The following is a 21,059-nucleotide window of genomic DNA, read 5'->3' on the forward strand; positions in this document are numbered from 1 at the left end:
TACATGCTGCGACATCCGCGATGGGCGAGAACAGAGGACAGGCCAACACTCCTTTACAAGCAGAGCCACCAGACGCTTCTTAGCACAGGGAGGCAGGTTCAGTGGGCGGGGGCCCGGCTTTCTCAGCTGAGGTCCCCGACACTGTGGGGCAGAACTACCTCAGGGAAAACCCCCAACGCTTTCAAAATATTGCAAGAAATTAAAAAGACCCTTCCCAACCCCCTTCCTGCCCCCTCTTACACCCCAGAGGAAACCAACTAATGGCAAAAAAAAAAAAGTATTCAAACAAAATAGGTTATGGTTTCTTTATTTACAAGTCTTTTGAACACCATCCCTGTATGAAGCGTACATTCAAATATTCTTAGCAGTGAGTGAGTTTAACCGTGGAACACTGTAAACAGATAGAGCCTTTAAATATTTTCATCATCTTTTTCTCTCTCTACATTGCATCTTTTAAAATTCGCTTTGGTTCCTGCAGGGAAATATATATATAATATAATATTTATCTTTTAAAATAATTCCAAATCACTCTTGAGCTCTTGGAAGGTCGCTGGAAGCTTCCAAGCTCAGTTCCGGGGCCTTGAAGGATAGAGTGTGGCGCTGGAACCGGGTGTTTTGGGGGACTTGCGCCCCTCATAGCTGAGGACTGCTGGCCGGGCGGCTCCTCTGCTGAGCAAATCCAAGCTTCCATTAAGTGTGGCAGAAGCTTTGCCAAGCTGCTGCACTCCACAGGCATTTCCTGCAGAGATGTAGGGGCCAGCGCCTGGGCACAGCCTCTCTGCTTTTTGATGTCTTCCACCTTGGGGAATAGAATACTCTGCAAGCAGGTTTTAGGCCTGCCTGAGCGGAGGCCAGGACGAAGACCCTCTTGGCTAGGAAAAACTAGGTGGGCTGCAGGAGGCAACTGCTAAGAAGCTCAGGATTGAGACAGTGCAGTGAGTGGCTAGGAGGAGTGGAGGGCCACTAATGCCACCTAGAATTGTAGGGTTTTTTGTTTTCCCTCAAGGATCAGCAGCCCTCTCCCACCTCACAGCCACCTTAGTCCAGTCACCTTTCACGCCAGCTCTGGAGAGCAGCCCCATTCTGGACATCTAGGCACCCTCCCCTTTCCTCCTGCTCCTGTCCCCAAGCTGAACTGGTTTTGGAGATGGACTAGCTTCTTGATGCCTGGGGGGGTGGACAGGCTCCAAGTGGAGGGTCCTGGGTGGGGGTCGATCTCCAAGGGGCCTGGCAGGGGGCCCAGTCCCTGGTGGAGACCACACCCAGCCTGAAGCTCCACAGTCTCCAAGAATGAACCACCAGGGGTCCCAAACCATTCATCCTAGTTGATGCACAATTCTCTGAATCCAATCATTGTTAGGAATCTTAACCACAGATGCCCAAGAGAGTCCCGGCCGCCTCCTTGGAGGCTATCTCCCTGTAGTGGCCCCTCTCTCGCACACCTCCTCTCTTCCAAAGTCACTGTGTGGTGTGCCTTGACCTGGTCAAGGGCAAAATCTGCATATAATCTCAGGCGTATGAAGCCCCCCACCCGATTCCAGCTGGCTGGAACCTTAGAGGAGTGGGTTGGCCGAGTAATACTGTAACCGGTCTCTGTTAATTTTTTTTTCCTTCATTCTTCTATTCTGAAACCAGATTTTGACTTGACGGTCGGTGAGGTTGAGCATGCGAGAGAGCTGCAGGCGCTTCTCTTTGTTGATGTACACGCTGAAGAAGAACTCCCGCTCCAGCTCCCGGATCTGGTACTTGGTGTAGGGGCAGCGCTTTTTTCGGGTGCGCTGGCCACCTGTGGAGGGAGGAGGAAGAGGCAGGGAGTGAGCCAGGTGTGGGGGCTGCAACCCATTCCAGAGCCCCCAGAGGAGGAAAGGGGCTGGCCCCAGGGACTGGAAGCCCTGCCCAAGCCCCTGCAGGGTCTCCCCAGACCCCTACCTTCAGGCTTCTCCTGTGGTCTGGGGACTGGATGCAGGCGGAGGCTCAGCCCCAGATAAAAGCCAGCTCCCTAGATAGGCCCCCAGGGAGGCTGCTGAGGCTGCCTCCAGAGCAGAACGAAGGCTCCTCACAGCAACAGGCAAGTTTGAGCCGGGAGGCCGCTTTCAAAGCAACCCAGTGGGGGTAGCGGGCGGCCTCCAGCCTGGCCAGACTAAACAAACAGCCACCCAAGGACATTTCACCTTCCAGCACCTGGTGGCCGGTTGGGAGGAGGCTGTAAGGGCAGCCCCGGCCCCAGGCTTCCCGCTCATTAACATCCGGGGCGGCTGCCGGTTCTTTGTCAGCCGGAGTCCCGGCCCTCAGCTCCTGGCTCCTGGGCCAGCCTCCTGGCCTCCAGGTCAGGAGAAGGCGGTGGGAGCCCCTACCCCGGGCCTTCTCAGTCCAAGGACACACAGCCATCTGGTCCCCCCAGGGCAGGCCTGCTTGCTTAGATGGGGTGGAGGGAAGAGGGGTTCCCCAAGCCTCTGGAGGGCAGGCTCCACCGGCTCCCCCTTTGGGGAAACCTAAAGAAAAACCCGCTTTTGACAGACCAAACAGCGATTGTGAGTAACCAGCGGCTGGACAGGAGGCGGCACGTAATTGCCACCGCGCAGGAGGAAAATGGCTTCCTTTGGACAAAAAGGCCAACTTTGGGTTAATTTGTTGCTGTTAATATATTGCTCGAGCTAAGCGGGCTATTTTATCCGTGCAACACGCTTCCCGCGCCATCGTTAAACAGCGACGCCTTTGAATCCCGGCCCGGACTGGCGAGCCGGCGCAACACATGGTTTTTATAAAAATCTCCGGATTACCTCGCTATCAAAGGCTCCCGGAGCCCTCGCAGGGGGAATTTACAGGCGCCCACCTCCGGCTCCGCAGCCCCTGCTGGCCCCGCTCGGGGTCGAGCTGCCGGGCTTGGGCGCGGAGCAGGGGAAAAAGGGAAAAAAGGGAGGGTGTTTTCTCGCAGGCATGCCTGGGCCGGTGGGTATTTCACGGCCAATTTCAGCACTCGCCACGTGATCCCGCCTTTTATAACGAAGTTTTGTTGGGGGAAACCTAAAGGCCCTTCATAAACCTTATATGCTTATAAAACAGCATATAAAAATTTAACAGCGGCGCTGCGCTAGGTTTCCAGCTCCCCTCTCCTAAGGCGCAGGGCCCTGCCTTTATACGTACTGGAGCCGCCGGCCCTGTCCTCAGTGTGGCCGGAAGACGACTCGGGGCTGCTGCTGCTCTCGGGGCGCCGCCGCCGCTCCTTCTCCTCCGCCGCCGCCGCCGCCTCCCGGCAGCCGCCGGCGCCGCCGTCCGAACTTGAAGTTGCCGGCGTGCCCGTGGCCGCCGCCGCCGCCGCCGCCGCCGCCGCGGAGGTCGCCGCGGCCGCCGGGGCCCCCTTGTCGGCGCTCTTGTCCCCGGGGTAGTCGGCGGAGGCGAGGTTCTCCGTGGTGCCGTAGGCCGTCTCGAAAAACTGGTCGAAAGCCTGCGGCAGGACGCCGTTCCTGCCCACGGTGCTATAGAAATTGGACGAGACGGCGGGGGTGGGGTGGTGGTAGACGTTGGCCGAGCTCTTGGCCAGCACGTCGCCAGGCACGCCGGCCGCGCTGGGCGCCTGCAGGCAGTCTCTGTGCGCGAGCTCCTCGGCGGCGTAGCAGTGCGCCAGGTTGCCGCGGGGGTGCCACTTAGTGGCGGGCTCAATGGCGTACTCGCGGAAGGTCACCTCGCGCACGGGTTGGACCTGGGGCAGGTTGGAGGAGTAGGAGTATGTCATTGGGCGCGAAGACGGGGTCTGGGGCAGGAAAGAAGGGAGGCTGGAGAAATCTGGACCGGAGACGTAGTAAGTACAACTTGGCAAATACATGTTAGAGGAGCAGGGACCACGCTCATCAAAATCCATCATTGGGCTACCTTGGGCTCTCCGCGGTAGCCGAGCTTAACATGATTCTCCGCTGCAGCTGCCTCTTTGAAGCGGATCCGTGAAGTAGAAATTTGGAGACGTAAGCTGACGTGGAAATCTATCCCCATCCTTAGCAGGGAGGTGCTGGTCATGTGACCCGATGTTGAAATTGACAAGCTGCGAGCTAGTCCCGGGCCTTTTTTTTTTTTCCTCTCTCTCTCTCTCTCTTTCCTTTTTTCCCCCCCTCTGCCCTCCCTCCCCGGTTTCCTTTCTTTGTAGCTACCTCAGGGGAAGCAACAGATCGTCACTCGGTGTTCTCACCGAAAGCACGTAATCGCCGGTGTAACTCATGTTGGCTGGGGGGCCTCCCGGCGCGCGCGGCGAGGCTGGGGTGCGCCCCAGTGCGCTCAGCGGCACGGCCCCGGCCCTCCAGCGCGCCGAGGGCGGTGAGAGCTCCGCTCCTGCCACCCGCCACTCCCCGGGTGAGGGGTGCCCCGCGCTGGGGGCGGCCGGGTGGGAGCTCGGCGCTGCGCGTCCCGTGCGTGGTCGTGGAATCAGTCCGCGGGGAGGATCGCGTTCGCGCCGTCTTCTTCGCGGTCCCCCTCCCACAGGTTTGCTCTGGGCGCCGCGGCTGCGTCCGACCCTGGCTGGACCCCCTTCGGGGCCAGGGCCCGCAGCCCGGGATGTGCCTGCCTCGTGGCTCGCCCGATTTGCACGGTGCCTTGATTACACGCTCGCATTCATGGTCACTTCCGAACCGCGTTAGTGCCTTCCGTCCCTAAACCGCCAACGACCAGGGCGGCTTCCCTCGCGGTTTGTCAGGGATCCGCAGGTCCCGGAGGGCCTTCGTCTTACCCGGGATCCACCTCCCCTGCACCCTCCCTGCTGGCCTCCTCACCCCACCCCCTGCCCTTGGAGAAGCCCCCTCCTCCTCGCTGCCGGCCGGGGTTCGGAGTCGCTTGGCAGAGCCCGAGGCGCGGGGGCTGCGCAGCCGCGCGCCGGTCTGCCCTCCCGCCCGGCCTGGTAAAGCTGAGGACTGGGGAGCCGGGCGGCAGGGGCGAGCCCGAGCTGCTTCAGAGGCGGTGACAGCCAGCCGAGGGGTCTCCTCCTAGGCAGGCTGCACCCTGGGGGGCCCGCCAGGCTGTCAGTGAACTCCAGAGCTCTGGGGGCGGTGGGGCCAGTGACGAGGGAGCGAGAGCCAGGGAGCGGCTGAGAAAGGACTACCATGCCGCCTCTCCTTCCGGGCAAAGCGTGAAAGCCAGGGGTGTGCGGGGCAGACACTCGGAAGGTTCTGCGCTTTCCTGCTACGCATCCCACAGAAGAAACACAATGCAAAGAAAAGATGCGCTCCCCAAAGTCCCAGCACCTTGGGTGACAGGCCGCCTTGAGAAGGGTAGGCTTAAGGTAAAGATAGGAGACCGAGGCCACAGGGGCTAGTGGGAGTCTAGTTTTCTTGGGAAGAGGAAAGAAAAAAATTGATGGTGGCAAATGGCCACTATTCTGCAGGGTTGAATGAATAATGCTCGGGAGGATGGAAAGAAGTAGTAGATTAACCAGGCATGGCCAGGAGCTGGGAGGGGCCGCCCGGAGGCCTCCCCACACCTATCTTCTCGGAAGAAGCTGGATGTCGCTGAAGCAAAGTCGAAAATTAAAAAGAATAACCTTTTCCCTTTCCCCATCCAGGAAGTAGCTGAAGGTATTTATATATCTTGGGGAGATTTAGAGTATAAACGCTAAGATCTTTGGTATTTAAGTGTCAACATCGATTTATTTATTTATTGCTGAGCTGACTGTAACTGACTCAATAACAAATCTAATCGTGTATTGCCCTGGAAAAGGAATATTCTCATTATGTATTTTCTCCAAATGATGGCTCAACATTGCATTTGAATGTCCGCTGTAAATATCAATAATATCGAGTAATTACTCTGTAGTGGAGTAAACTAATTTATTAGCATGAATGTTTATGCGGCTCCTACTCCCCTTTTTACAAGGGTAGCTTATCACAAATCATACTTCGCAGACACATTGGTTTAATGAACTCTTTATTCCGGGGTTTGCTGCAAGAACTTTCACGCTCCTTGAATCTCTGAGAACTGAACTCAAAATTATTTGTTCGTTTTGAGCTTGACACATCTGTCCACTGTGGCTTGTGCAGAGGGCAGTGACAGTGTGAGGGAGAAGGTCTGGTGGGAAGGAAGGTTATTGGGGAGAGGCAGCTTGAGACCTCTTAAAGCTGCAAGTCACAATTATGGGATTGCTCTACAGCAGAAGAAAAAAAGAAGGAAAGAAAAAAAAAAAAACACCAAAAACTTGGATTTCCAGCAGCGACCCACAAGGCAAAATATTTATTTCTCTATAGTATCTCTTTCTTGGAGACGTCATATAAAAGGGAGGAGAGGTTTTCCAATAGCAGTATTTGAGCCATTCTCTGGCTTGATGTTGGCTCTCCCAAACTCTCTCCCAACAGCCCACCCAGTCCCCACCACCCCCACCCTGGAACAAAAGGAATGCATGAGGGGTTTCAGTGACTGTGCCATAACAAAGGCGCCACCATTGCGGGGGGGCTTGCCCCGCCCCTGGGTGAAGGCAAACAAATTCTTGCACTTGTATTAGGGCTTTTAAGACTATAATTGAACCTGGGGGCGTCTAGGGGAACCGAAAACAGTTCTAGACAGACCTGGGGTTTTATAGCAGTTTTGGCAGTCAACTTCAGCTTGTGCCTGAGCAGACCGGCTGCGGTGGCCCGCCAGCGGGGACGCCAGGCTGCCTCCCCCAGCTGCCTGCAGCCCCTCTTCTAATTAGCTCGGTTTCCCTTGGTGCCAGGGAGAAGGGGTCCCCACAGGAAGGTGGGTATGGGGCTGTGCTCTGTTCCGCATAACCAATGCCTCCGGTGTCCTTGAGAGCCAAGCCGAGAGGGTGCCGCAGGTCTGGATCCCATGGGTGTCTGCAGGAGACAAAGGCGAATTGCCCAGGAAAGGCTGGAGCAGAGGAAGTGCTCCGGGAGTGGCTGGCGGGGCAATTGCAAGGGCTGGACAGAAGCGGGGTGCCGGGTGGGGCTTGTCGCCTGGAAGGGGCGCTGCCTGGAAGATGATGAGGGCAAAGGCTCTTGATGCCAGGAGAAGGGAAAATGCCTGGAGTGGTGAATGCTTTAGCTCCCCGGCAGGGACAGGATGGGGTTCTCAGATCCCCAATGCTGCGCACTGTTCCCAGCTCCTGCCCCTCTTGCCCAGGAACGTAATGACTGTGTGAATGTTTGGTGGTGGTGGTGGGGGGAGAGGGTGGGCGCAGCTCTGAGGATCAGGCCAAATCTTGGGGAAGCGCGGGAGGCAGAGCTGCGGGGTTTGGACTCTAAGCCTAATTGACTCTTCTGCTTTGTAGGAGGCCCCACAGCAGAGCTGAGCCCATCCGACTCCCGGGAAGACCTAGTGGGGGCTGAGGCCGCCCTGGAAGTCCAAGTCCGAGTTGCATTTCTTGAAGAGGCTGAGCCAGGCAAAGCTTAACATTGGCCCTGGAGACGGGTTTCCCATGAGCTGTTCTTTTTCAAGAGCTCCACAGCGCGGAGCCATCTCCAGAAAACAATCCTCGGCGTGTATTTCCTTTTATCGTCAACCCGGAGCCCCGCGGCAGCTAATGCAAGAGGCCAAAAATGTTTTGGAGGAAGAAAAACAAAGGCAGGAAGTGGCGGCGGACTGACGGTGCGTGTGTGTCTGCGGAGAAGGGAGGGAGCCGTTTCAATCTCTTGTTTTTCCAAACTTCTCTTCTTGTTGTTTTTCCAAACTTCAAGGTCTAGGCAGCCCTCGCAGGGCCGGCCCGTCGTTCCCCGCGCAACATTTTGGAGATGGCCACCCGGAGAGGAGAAGGCTGGCGCCCGCGCCAATCTCGTCAGGCGGAAATGGCTAACGAGGAGATTTGCGCAGCAGAGCAGACCAAGCCTTTCCAAGGCTCGTTTGATTTGGCCCTAATGTCGGAGGGGGTAGTTGGGGGTTCTGCAGCGCCTCCGGATCCTCCTGGGGCGGGCTGAGTGCGCCCTGGCGGTGATGGGGTTATTCTTGCGCCCGCGCTCCACGCGCCTTCCTAGGCGGGATGTCGGAATAAAGTGTGTCCAGGTGCCTCTGCCCAGCACTGCCGCCTCCGCTTCTTCTTGCAGTCGATGAGTCTGGGCCGCAGCTGGAGGGCGGTTGTTGGCGGTGCCTGGGATTGGGTAGCCCTGGCGCGGTCAGTGCGCACCGGGACAATGTGAGGCCTTTTCGCTGGGATTGTTGTGCTCAGGGTATTTCCAGCAATCATTCTAGGGACCGAGCCCAAAAGACTGTCACTTGATAGGTGGCTTAATACCCGCTCACTCCTAGGGAGGACAGAGCCGGGGGTAGGGAACACCTCCAGACTCCTGGGTTCCCAACCCCAATGGGCCCTGTTGCTAGGCTGCCTTCTTCTTCCTTGGGACCAGCAGTGACTCATTGTCCCCCAAATCTGAGAATCCAAGGTCCCTAGGGCCTGCACTTGCAACCCTTTGATGGCTCTGTGCTTAGTCTATAGTGTGAATGCCAATACCAGGATGCGTTCACCCCATTCCCACCATGGCCAGTCCAGTCTCTTTGCACCTACTGCTCGCCTGTCTGCCGCCCTGCCTCTTTCCAGCCCAGTTTCGCCTTCTTCAGTTTCCTGCCTCTTCTGATGTGTCTCATAGGCTGAGCAATTACTGAGGTGCCACTGGAGGGCACCCAATACTCAAGCACAGAGAAGGGGACTGCTAGGTTCCAGATTCTTCCTCATTTCAGGCCTCCTCCATAGAGATCTATCCGAACTGGATTTCTCACCTTCTTCTGAACACTCCATTCCAAGGCCCTACCTCGTCCTTTTACTCTTCCTTCCTTTCCTACCAGCTCTTCTGCCTTCTCTTCTTAGGACCCAGCTACTGCTTTTCTAGACCCAGCAATCCTGGATGGCAGCCAGCCTGGGAGGAGTCAGGCCCTCTTAACAGACAGAAACTCTCTCCCCAAGACCCACAGTCATTTATCTGTGGATCACTTACCGGTGGCACCAATTTTTTTCTTCTTCTTCTTGCTGGTCTGAGCCTCTACCTTCCTCTATCCTTAAATGTCACACCTGTTTCTAGAAAGCTATACAGAAGACTATTTCAACCCCGTGACCATACTGCACTCAGGTGCAAGAGCCAGCTGGAGGACCCAGGGTGGAAATGGCCATAGCATTCTTTGGGGGGGGGGCAGTTCGAGGAGGCCAAGCCTCTACCAAGAACTCTCTCCTTCCCAGTGGGAGGAATCCTGGCTGGAGGTATGTTTGTCCTCCTTGGTGAGTTTGGGAAATGGGTCAGTCAATTGGCAGATCAGAGCCAGTCTATCATTTCCAGGCGCTGTCCGAGGCGGTGCTGAGGCTGAGATGAAATATCAGGAGACTCCCTGCTGTCATTGCTAGGTTGGGACAGGGGTTAATTTATCCCTCAGGCTTGGCAAGGCACCCCACCTGTCCACAAGCTCCTCTACCCTTCCCAAAAGAACAGAGACAGGTAATGCCTTGAACTTGACCTTTTGGTTGGTTCTGACCTACAGGTTCAATCATCAGAGGTGCCTAAATATCTGAAGAAGTCCACATCCTTCTCCTGGCCTCTAAGGGGTGGGGCATAGGGCTCAACTGAAAGCCTTAGTCACCCAAACAATCTGGTTATTATTTAGTTTAGTGGACCCAAACTGATGGGAGGAAGAGGGCTACTTTCCTTGAGAAGAACTATTATTTTCACGGTTGTGTACTCATTAGAGATACCCCCCTACCAAGTGGGAACAAATGTGAAGGGGGGGGTGGATTTTGAAGGGCAAAGCCCATGTTCTCAGCGTGTGCCTTCCATTCTCCCTGGAGCTTCGGCTCAAACGGGTTCCCCCAGCCACTTGTGTCTGCAATAAAGGGGACAAATGAGGGCGGCCCAACCAGAAGGTCAGCTCTGGCCCTGGGGTCTTGGTCCCCACAGCTGTAGCCCCCAGGAGACAGCTCCTCAAGCGCCTCTGTTTCTACTCAGCCACAATGCATGGTTCATATTCCAGACTTGAGAAGGGCGAGCCAGAGTCCAGTCCAACCCTGCCCTAAGAGTCTCTGCCACATGGCCCGCAAGGCAGTTCTGCGACGGTACCCATCCACAGGCAATCTCTCCAGTGGCCAGTGTCCCCTCAAGGCCCTGCTCCACTGTGCAGCCCTCGGGATAAAACTCAGCTTTTCTGCTTTCTTGGGGGGTGGGGGGGAGACAAAAATCTTTGATTCCCCTGGAGCAACAGCTCAGCAGCAGACCAAACTTACACTGTGGACCGCTGAGCCTGATGTGGTGACCTGCGTCCAGCAGGCCCTGACAGAGGGAAGGGGCTTGCCCCTCAAGCACACAGTGAGGGGGTTCTTGGGGCCCGGGATCAGGGGCTTTCACCTTTGGCAAAATGCACCTCACTTCTTGACCCAGATTTTAGGCAGAAGAGGAAGGCCTGCCACGCATTGAGGTTGGTGGCCTGGACTCAGGGAACTCAGGAAAGGCTCCCAGCAGGGTCCTCGCTCCCTCATCCTATTCGGGGGCCCAGTTGACCTGATGGCCTTACCGTCCCTTGTTTCTTGTTTCTACGGGAGTTAAGGACTCAGAACCCTCCGGATCCAACCACGTTCAGTCTCCCCACCTTGCAATTGCAGGCGCTGCTGCCTCTCACCAGGGCTAGGCCTCACGCTCTCAGCCGCCTGGACCCTGCTCTTCCAGGACTCCATGTGGCACAGCGCGGGCCACCCCACCGCTGGGGGCGGGAGATGGAGAGGGAGAACTTCTGCCCCCAGTCCTGGAGCCGGGGCTATCAGAACCTGCTTGCCGCCGCCGGCCCAGTGTGCATCCCGCGCCTTCCTGGGGCCGCCGCTGCCACCGGCCCTGACCGTGGAGGCGGCGATGGCGCGGAGGACTTGACCTTTGCTGCTGACAGGGAGGTCGCTCTTTGAACTGAAGGGAGGGGGATTCGGCTGTTTCCAGCTTCTCCCGCCCAATAGCAGCCGGGACAATCCTCCCCTGCAGCACTGTTCACCCCCATTCCCCCCTCCATTTCGTGCAGGGTCCGCCGACCCTCAGCCTGAACAAAGCCCCCAGCAGAGCTCTCACCACCTCCTTTTCGAGCTCCTGTCCCCAACTCCCCGAGGCCAAAGGCTCCGAGTTAAAGCCCAGCAGGCAAGGCCCTCCCCAGCGCCCTCTTCTCTCGCTTGACCCCGGCCGCCCTCAGCCAGCGCCAGGGACAACTGTGGGTGCCAACCGGCCCCCAGGTCGTGCCAACTTTGCGCGCGCGGGGTCCTGGCCTCGGGCTGCGGGCGGCGCCGGGCGGAGCAGAGCGGAGCGTGGGCGAGGCGCGGGGCGCGGGGCGCGGGGCGCGGGGCGCGGCAAGGCCGGAGGCTGCTCGGGGCCCAGGCGGAGACCCGCGGCTGCCGGGGCGCCAGGATTTGGCTGCTCGCGTCCACGACGTGGCCCTGCGCGCCCAGCTCGCTCCCGCTCCCTCGGATCTCACCCCACCCCTCGGCTCCTCGGAAAACGGAAGTGTTTGGTAGAGAAAAACACGGTTTCTTCTCAGCCCGTCTCAGAACCCCTTTGAGAGAAAATGCTCCTGTCAAGTTTTATTTCCCGTGGCAAACCACCTTCCACGCTGCCAGGAATGAAGGCCGAGAGAGATTAAATACCCGATTCTTCTCCGGGGAGGGAAGGGCGGGGCGGAGAAGGGTGCCCCCGCACAAAACAGTCGTTTCACTCAGCTCCTCCTCATCAAATCAGCCCGGGGAGGCCCGCGAAGGGCCGCTGGGCGGCGGTGACGTCAGCTGCAGCTGCGGGGCGACTCCCCAGCGCGGGTGCCCCGCGCCCCCGGGGCCGCCGGCGCGCGCCTGGGGGTCCAGGGCCTGGGCCTCGGCCTGCGTCCCTGGGCGCGCCCGCGAGCCCCAAGCGAGGCCGGCTTTGCAGGGGTTGAGCCTCCATTTTGAGTAGAGGGTTCAGGGACCAGCGTGGAGGGTTTGGGGCCTCGACCTTATCCCCGAGGGGCGCGCTCTGAGCCCGCGGCGGCGCTTGCCCGCGGGTCTGCGTCCCGCACCCGGGAAGCCCGCGCCGCCGCACAGCCGCGCACAAGGCTTGACCGCCTCGGAGGCGCCCTGGTCACAGTTGTGCCTGGTGGACCCCGCTCTTCGGCGGCGACGGGGCCGTGCAGAAATGACATCGGCTGTGGCCAGGCCTTGCCTGCGTTGACCGAGACATTTTTCTGGGCCGGCGTCTGTTTTCTTCCCTTGAAAATCCAATTTAAAATAGCAAACAGCGCCTCGGCCTTCGTGGGCGGTGGGCAGCTGCGTGAGGACGGAAGCAGCCCGATCAGAAAAGTGGGTATTTTCATCAAGAACGAAGTCGCCTGTTATTCACGGCGGCCCCGCTGATGAAAACGTATGGTGGTGTGTGCCCGTCCCACGCCGGAGGCAGAAAGCGCCGCAGGCCTCTCGGATGGCGCTACCTTTCGCACAGGAAAAATGGCATGGGAGCAACTCGCTGCGCCTTTCTCTGATTCTTCGGGTCTGGGGCTGCTGACACGCATTCGATCAGCTTTAAAGGGACGCGCGTTGATCAGCGAGCCCCCGCCATCTCCTCCACAGAGGCCCGCACATCCGAAGGGGCGCCCCTGAGCCACCGAGGCTGCAGCTGAGCAGTCCAGGGGCAGCCTCCGTCTCCGTTCCGAGCCTCCAGCCTCGCGTCTCAAGAATCCGCAGAGCGGACGGGAGAGGCCGCATCTTCCCCAAACACACTCAGCGGGGTGTAAGCGGTGCAGATTACACGGTGAAATCGCTGTCCCTGCCCGCACACCGCACTATCACCCTCAGCGGGATTGCACTGCCCCGTAATTTTTAAGAAAACATTTCAACTAGGTTAAAAATTTCTTAAAAATTCTTCCTTAAATGTTTTTCTCTCAAAAAACGAAACAAACAAAAAACAACCCACACAATTTAAATGCATGGCTTCAGCTCTGCATCAGGCATTAATAGTAGTGAAATGAAAAGTGACATTTTACAATCATCCACTTAAAACACCTTAATAAATTTGACAGCATTAAGAGCAGATGGGAAAAGTAGGAGTTTTTTACCCCCTGAATTCCATATGTACAATTTTTTTAATGGCAACATGACAGGCCATTACAGGATTTAAAATCTTTGCTAGCTTCATAAATGAAAAAACGGTGTCCAGGCGTTTGCATATTTACAATGTCTTATGCGGAGAGTTTCCCTTTAAAGAAGTATACTCAAGTCAGCTTCAACAGCACTATCCCAGGGTCTGGCGTTATTTTCCCTATATGGTGGCATCCCCCTGAATGTCTTTTTTTTTTTTTTCTCCCTAAAGGTTTAGACTAATTGATTTGGGGGCATTAGGGAGCCATCATAATCCAGGCTTACTTCAGGTTGTCTGGTAGATCCAGGGGAATTTTAAACAAGAGGGGAGTTAGGTAAGATCAACATTATCAACAACCATTTTAGAACGAAGAGAGGGTAATAAAAAAAAAAACCTCTGAAATATCTTCTGTCATTAGTTTCAAAAACTGCAGAGAGAGAGAGAAAGGAAAAAAAAAAATGACTACTTTACCCAGAGTTCCTGCAGTGGCGATGGCTGGGAAAGGGGCGGTATCCGCTGCAGAGCTGCGCAGGCCTCCTTCCTGGGCCTGAGGCTGCTAGGATTTCTTACATCTAAAGAAAAATATCCCGTCAACAGGAGAGCCCCCTTTGGAGCTATTCGTAAACACACAGTTTGATCCAGTTTTGAGGGGGATTTCCCACCACTTTAAACATCGGGGGCGAAAGTTGTGACTTTGGAATGATGGCAGCTCACTCAGAAATGGAGTCCTGTGGCCCAAAACTTGGGGAGGTGGATCCGAAGCATCGTTTTCATTTGTTTCCACAAGTAGAGTCCCCAGGGCAGCAAAATTTGATTGCACTTCACAAGGCCTTTTCATCTGTATGTTTCAAGACCATGCTGTTTTTGAGGACAACCTTAGAGATTCTCTAATTCTCCATCTATAAACAAGCTGTACGTCTTCCGGTTGGAGGGGTTTCCATCAGGTTTGAAACCAACCAATATTATTTTCCATAAAATGATGAATATAGTTCTTCTGGTCACAATGGCTTTCCTCTAACATAAAAATAAAATTAACCTCAACTCAAAATTCTGCATCAGAAGGCTCCTTGGTTCCACTAACATTGCAGTACATATGTGCATAGCATGGATTCCACAAAAACACGTTACCCTCTGTGTATAGTAAATATATAAACATACATATGTATTATTTATTACTCTAACCACAGCCCTGATGTGTTGTTGGGGGTCAGAAGTAGTAAATATAGTACTTATTATTATTACAGTTTTGATGGTGGTTGTTCATATTAAATGTATATATTTCTTCCACAAATCAAATGGCAACTCTGCAAACATCAATATAAGATTGCCCACCTCCCAGGAGCAGCACTCAGCTCTGAGCTATCCAGGATAACTCTCCTTCTGCATCTGTATTATGGTCATTTTGTAGACATGAAATCTTTAAGCTCTCCGTACTGACCTCTTAAGAGGTGGGTTTCTTTGAATCTCTGAAATGTAACTCTAGAACTCTAGAGTTAGTGAGGCGTCTGAACCTTTTTATTTGCCGTATAGTCTCCCCTATAGCTGTAATTAGGATGGTAGACCACCTTGGAGGGTGAGGCCCGGGAAATAATGGTTCTTTAAGAACACCTCTTAGATTGTAACAAAAATGTACAGCTTTAAAGGAGATCTGCAAAAGTCTGACACAGAGCAAGTCACTATGAAGACAACTTGAACTTAGCCATTAAAGAAAAGGAGCAAACTTCATCATGTAAAGTACATTTTGCACCTCAACTCTAGAAATTACCTTAAATTACAACATCTCAGGTCATCAGTAATTAATGACACTATATCTGTACAGATTCTACAAATATATATATATACAAGCACACACAAGCACTGGTCAGCATATATGTATACACATATATGATCTATATTCACATATGTACAGACACATGTATAACTTACATATATTCAAATTTGCTCCACCTGGAGCCAAAGAAATGAGCACTAAATCTCTAAGGAGTCAAGAAGGTAAGACCTTTTGATTCCCTTGAAGCTGAAGAATTACAAGGAAGCTTGTCAACGCGAGGTGGCGCCCTTGATCTACTAATCCAGCCGAGGCCAATTCATGAGCTGTCAAAAGTCAAGGTCACAAATTGTCTTTTTTCGTCAAGGTCAAGGTTTAAGGCCTTTCCTAGTCCTGTCATTTCAACAAATATCAAAACCTGCCCTCTCAGACGCATGCAGACCCAACAGCAGATTTTAAAAAACGACAGCTTGGTATTGCTGATACTAAACAACTGGTTTTCATTTTCTGCAGGGAGCCTGAGAATTTATACTATCTCTTCCTCCTTTTTTTTTTTTTTTTTCTCCTTTTCAGAATCCATGGCATTTTAACCTTTCTTGAAGCACTTTTCTAAAATTTTAGGATTTTAGTTATGAGGGATTTCTCCCTTTGCTTAAAAAATTTGTAGGGGGGAAAAAGCTAAATAGAAAAGAATGGTCCTTGGTTTGTGTGGGACAAACCTGCTCCTTTTCTTTCTGTGCAGCGCACGTTTAGCATGGGAAAATAATGAGTATTTCCTTCAGATTTTAATGGCAGTGACTACTTTATTAACATAATTAACACCACTATAGCACTATCTACAGGTCTAAGGTTTTTTTTAATTATTACTTTTAGTTGAAATATTTGGAAAGCAGGTGCACAAATACATTTTCACAGTGTGCTGAATGTCTTTATTTACAAGATAGCATTTTATAGTGAATATGAACAAATGACTGTGCTGACTGAAATAACTGCTTGATTAAAAGTGTGCTGTGAAGATGAATTCCTAAACTTTCTAATGCGGTCTCATAACACAATAAACAAGGAAAAATATGAATCCCTTAACAGATCACAATATAGAATGTAAACATCTAAATGTTTCAGGGTAATGGATTTCCATTCCAAGTTTTCCAAAAAAGAAAAATCATTTCTTCCGCAATATCTTTAATAAATATTGGGAAACAGCAATTTAAATGAAAAAGAAAATTAATTATATTCAAAACAGAGTCCACCATGTTAGGGTGGCACCTCTTAGATCTTGAGATCTGACATACAGTGAATTCTGTGAATTGTCTGATGTTTTGAATATTAAAAAAAAAATGAGATCAAATCCTTTGGAAAGTAAATTATATCAGGGCAGAAAACATACTCCAAATGCTACAAAATATGCTTGTTATAAGCAAATAAAGATTATTATCAGAAGGACATTCCAAACTTGGGGTTCCCTTACAGCCTCAAAGACTCAGCTGGTTGTATTACTACCAAGACAAACGGTCCTTGGAGGAGCTTTCTCTCCCTATCTCCCTTCATAGAAAAGAGTCCACAATCATTACTTCAGTACCTTCTTCTCTTTCCCCCTCTGAATCCATACATGACGTGTTCTGCAGAATATACAACAATGGTAGGGTTTCAACTGAGATTTACCTGAGCCGTCACTTAACATGCAAAGGGGATGCGATGGCGAAGGACAAGCAGATGTTTACAACAGCCTCTTGCTTTTGTAACCAGTTTTCGGATTATTACCGTATAACATAACGTCCTAAAATATAACGGTCACATAAATACTTACAGGATTTCAGTAAATGCGTAACTTATCTGAAAATGCATATTTGGGGGTTGACATTTGACACCAGAGTTTGTCATTTAATGGTCTGGTGGGGTTGGCGGAAGAACTGGCAGTCTTCACCATTGCTTAAAGTTTTAAAATAGTTGATTCCACCAAGGAGAAAGAGATTCCCCCCTCAGGAAAGCGAAATGCCAGTGTCTCTCTTTCTCTTTCCCATTCTTCAATTATTATTAAGCATTATAATCATGATCTGGGTAAAGCAATGAGTTCCGAAGCGTTCTCTTCAAGTTGCCTTCTTTCTCCGCTTTTAATCCATTAACTAGTGGTCTTCAGTTTGTTGATGACTTTTTTCTCTTTGACCCTCCTGTTCTGGAACCAGATTGTAACCTGCCGCTCGGAGAGATTCGTGGTGGCGGATATACGCCTCCGTTTGTCCTTGGTAATGAATTTGTTTGTAGCGTATTCCCGTTCGAGTTCTTTTAATTGCACCTTGGTGTAAGGGACGCGCTTCTTCCTCCCCCGCCTGTAGGAGCTGGCGTCTGAGGGATGAGAGACCACGTCTGAAAGACAGGGGAGAAGGCAAGTTACACTGGGAACGCGGGCCAGACACAGGGGACAGCTTGATCTGAGCTCTCCGCCTTGCAACTCGGGGCTACTCTTTGCCACGCACTGCAAAATCCAGCCTTTTGCCCAAACCTGGAGGGTCAGTGGGGAGAGTGATTAGTTCTGCACTGAAATGGAATTACCCAGGACTCCAATGACCGTCCCAGCTAGGCCAGCAGCGCACCAGGGTTCCCTTGATCGCCTGGCCTACAGGCCCACACCTTAGCACTGGGCTAAGGGGACAGCAGTTCGACGCCTAGCTCCTCTCTGTATTCCCCAACCCCTAACACTTGATGCTTCTACAATGAAGCCCTTTCTGAGAGAATGGAATACGGGCAATTTAGTAAGCCGTTTCCAGGTCAATTTCCCAGCTTTAAGTCGCTGTCAAGGGCTGGGGAGGGCGGGGCACAAAGGGAGAAGGAAACCAGCCTGGGTCCCAATAAGGTATTCCACCCTTCCCTCACCCAGGGAGAGCCAGGAGCCAGCCCGACTCCAGGGCGGTATGCGCAGCGCCAGTCAGCGGGGACGGGCTCCCCAGGGTGCAGCGCCGCCGCAAGGGCAGGTCAGGGAGAGACAGCAACGGGGTCCCAGGGTGGCCGGGGAGCAAGCGGAGGAGAAGCTGCAGCCCAGCCGGAGGACCAGAGCTGAGAAGGGGGGGGGGGCGCCATTTACCGGGCAGAGTGGACTTCCAGAGGTGGGGAGGCTGCGCCTGCTCTTTAGGGCAGTACATTTGGCCGTTCCAGCCGTTGGGCAGCGCCCAGGGCTGGTAGCTTTCCATGGGAAGACCCAGGGGTTCGTGGCGAGACTCGCCGGGCCCCCCGAGGCCAGGCACCACCGGCATATCCAGGTAGCCAGGCACGGGCTGGTGGTGGTGGTAAGGCCCGGGCGCGTAACCCTGGTGGTAGAAGGCGAACTCCTTAGCGCGGGAGCTGAACTCCTCGGCCGCCGGGCCGGCGGTATCCATGTACTTGTCCGCGAAGGCGGCGGCGGCCGAGGCGGGCTGCGCGCACGACTTGATGGCGTTGGGGTGCGGGCCCATGCGGGCGCACGGGTAGTAGCCGCTGCCGAAATAGCCGTAGGGCAGCGCCGCGGGCCCCGACGAGCTCTGCGCCGCCGCTGAGCAGGGACTGCACTGCTTGGCCGCCTCGGCTCCCGCCGGGCCCGCCGGGCCGGGCCCTCCCGAGGACGAGGCTGCCGCGGCCGCTGCAGCAGCGGCGGCGGCGGCGGCGGCTGCGGCGGCGGCCGACGGGGGCGCCTCCCCGGGCGCGCTGCTGTAGGCGGCCGCGGCGCCGGGTGCCAAGGGCGCCGGGTGCGCCATCAGGTTGCGGCACTGGTTGGCCGCGGCGGCGGCAGCTGCCGCCGCCGCCGCCGCCACCGAGAAGTTGCCCCCCGCGGCCGCGGCTGCCGGGTGGGGGAAGCCCCCGCCCCCGGCCCCGGCTGCTGCCGCCGCCGCCGCTGCCGCCGCCGCCGCCGCCGCCCCTTCCATGTTCTTGTTGAGCTCGTCGGCCACGAGGCCGCCGCCGTTGTCGTAGAGAAACATGACGGTGGGCTCGATCCAGCGGGGGTGGAGGAGCACGGAGGCTGTCATAGCCCGAGCCGCATGGAGAAGACCCCAGTGGCGCTGTTTTAAAAAGCCCCCAAGAAGTGAAGAGCGCGCCGCGCGGGGCCGGGGCCCGAGCGAGGGGGGCGGATCGCGCCCCGCGGGGTCGCGCCAGGCGGCCGCCCATTGGCCCGCCCCCCTCCGCTCCGCCCACGGCGTATGCAAAGCGGGCGGCTCCGGCCCTGGCCCTGCGCGGTGCACCCGCGGTCCCCGCCGCCGCCCGCGAGGTCCCCAGCGCCAGAGTCCGGGCACCGTTCACCCAGGGGAGAGGCGGGCGCCGCGGGCGGGCGGTGCAGTAGAGAGGGCAGGGCGGCCTCCCCGCCGCTCCCCTTCCTTTCCCTGATCCCAGGGGGGCTCGGAGCCGTGTAAGATTGGGAAGGGACAGGGGCGCGCTGCTGGGTTGCGACGTGAGGCGGTGGGGACAGGTCGGGTAAACCTGCGGGGTCTGGGGACGGGAGTGTAGCGAGGCACAGTGCAGGCAGGGCGTTTCTTGGGGCCGCGGGCGCTGTTTTCTTTGCAGGTAACTACGCGTCTTTCATGGACACGAGCGCTTTCCGCCTCCAGAGCTTGGCGATTTGGCTCTTTCCAGGGAAACAGTGGCTGGGCGGTTGCGGATGCGCCTGGCTCCTGAGTCCCAGGACATTGCACTGGGAAGCTTGGACGGCACTTAGGAGCTCCTTCCCCTTCCTTGTTTACAGTGTCGGCGGCGGGCAGTTTCACACACACACTCAGAATGACCCATCGCACCCACACCGACACACACTCAAGTGCACCCTGATCACACATTCACACGCATGTATACAGACTGTTCCTCACTCGGCACCAGTAGCCACTCTTCCTTCTCCAGAGACTGTGAGGTGGAGAGAGACATGTGTGTGCCCCGTTCTCCAGGGCTCCCACGCCTCCAGCCAAGCTGGCCAGTCCTGGAAGGAGTTTAAGAGAAGCAGGCTGGTGGGGTGCTGGCTGGGACTCAAAAGAGCCCCCCTTCTGAGGCCCGAATGAACTTCATAAAGCCTGGGCAGGAGCTGACTCGCCAGGTACCTGGGCACTCCTTATCGCACTCTACTGGGACAGGAAAAGGGGGTTCCTGGGGGCCACGTCATGCCTTCCCCGCAAGCAGGACGGAGAACGCTGTCTCCACCATGCAGACTGCCCAGGCCTCCTCCATCCAAGAACCAGCCTGAGAAGCCTCCCCTCTGTGCCTGGGGAACCAGACCCTTTTCTGAGGGCCCGGTGGTGGGAAGTTGGTGCTTGAAGAGCCAAGCAGACGCCATAATTTGACCAGGAATTCTGGGGGTCTTGTCGCGGTGGAAGCCTATGCTTCTGTTTGCGATGGTGGGGGCAGTGATCTGGTCAGAAGCCCAGAAGGGGAACATGCGTTCAAAGTGAAAGTGGGCGCATTCCACGGGAACATAGGGGTGTCGGAGCGCTTCAATCCCTTCCACCCCAGGTGGGCTGGTGAGCTGCCAGGTATGGACCTGCTGTCTGGTCCCAGCTTGCAGACTCGGCCCTAAACTGGGGGCACTTTGAATATCCCCAGCCCCTGCATCCCCACTCCCATCCCGCCTCTCTGCTCTCCAAGGCTCCTGGTCTTCCTGCAAGGTCCAGACCAAGACGGCTGGGCTCCGGCTTTTATCCATTCTGATCTCCAGGTTTGCCCGGACCAATGTAAGTGTTGCCCAATAAAACCTTCTGTGACCCCCCCTCCCACCCCCTTCCCCATACACACAACCAGTGTGTCCTTTCCCTGCTGCCTTAGCTCCGGGTAAATATTGATTTGCCCCCAGTTTACCTCCTCCCTGACTGTCCAGTTGCAGACTAAAACACCGGCCTCTGTAGGGACCTGATTTTTGTGTGACTTTCCGGGGCCTGTTTCCCCCTTCCTTCCTCCAAGCGGCATAGTAAAACTCGAGGTGACAAAGAGGCAGGGTAGGGTTCAAGGCCCCAGTTCCTGACGACTTGAGGGCTATTTTACATACGGGTCAGACAGGGCTGGAGGCCAAGGTCAAGTTGAACATTGCCAGTCTAGCCAATCTGAGAACTGCCATGCAAGCCTGGAGATCCAGGCAGCTGTGAAAGGCCCACCGCCCATCTCCCCTCACTCCTGACTCTTTTCTCCTTGGGAATTCTTATTTCTGGCTCTGTTCGGTCATGGAGCAGTTTTTGCTGCCTTTGTGGAGTTTTTCGGGCGGTGTTTACAGACTCTTCTTCTCTGCCTCCGCCCTGCTCTTGGCTCAAGCTTCAAGCCTCTTCTGTTTTCTAGCCAGACCT

At 55.1% G+C, this 21,059-nt stretch overlaps 2 protein-coding genes and 1 long non-coding RNA gene across 3 annotated transcripts; 1 reads left to right on the plus strand and 2 right to left on the minus strand.

The window, feature by feature from the left end:
• Window positions 1–417: 417 nt before the first annotated feature.
• On the minus strand, window positions 418–4,943 carry HOXA11 (homeobox A11). The gene is made up of 2 exons (XM_059712639.1): window positions 3,145–4,943; window positions 418–1,786 (listed from the first exon to the last, which is right to left on the minus strand). Exons 1-2 carry the CDS (start codon window positions 3,860–3,862, stop codon window positions 1,554–1,556), a joined length of 951 nt encoding a protein of 316 aa, XP_059568622.1. The 5' UTR covers window positions 3,863–4,943; the 3' UTR covers window positions 418–1,553.
• LOC132243069 (uncharacterized) lies at window positions 3,665–7,975 on the plus strand. The gene is made up of 3 exons (XR_009454782.1): window positions 3,665–3,799; window positions 7,241–7,557; window positions 7,647–7,975. It is a non-coding gene; the product is annotated as an uncharacterized LOC132243069 (long non-coding RNA).
• Window positions 7,976–14,868: 6,893 nt separating this feature from the next.
• On the minus strand, window positions 14,869–18,874 carry HOXA13 (homeobox A13). Its single transcript, XM_059712642.1, has 2 exons — window positions 17,861–18,874; window positions 14,869–17,145 (listed from the first exon to the last, which is right to left on the minus strand). Exons 1-2 carry the CDS (start codon window positions 18,774–18,776, stop codon window positions 16,901–16,903), a joined length of 1,161 nt encoding a protein of 386 aa, XP_059568625.1. The 5' UTR covers window positions 18,777–18,874; the 3' UTR covers window positions 14,869–16,900.
• Between the last annotated feature and the right edge of the window lie 2,185 nt (window positions 18,875–21,059).

This window comes from Myotis daubentonii, chromosome 10, assembly GCF_963259705.1.
Source record: "Myotis daubentonii chromosome 10, mMyoDau2.1, whole genome shotgun sequence".
Classification (NCBI taxonomy): Eukaryota; Metazoa; Chordata; class Mammalia; order Chiroptera; family Vespertilionidae; genus Myotis; species Myotis daubentonii.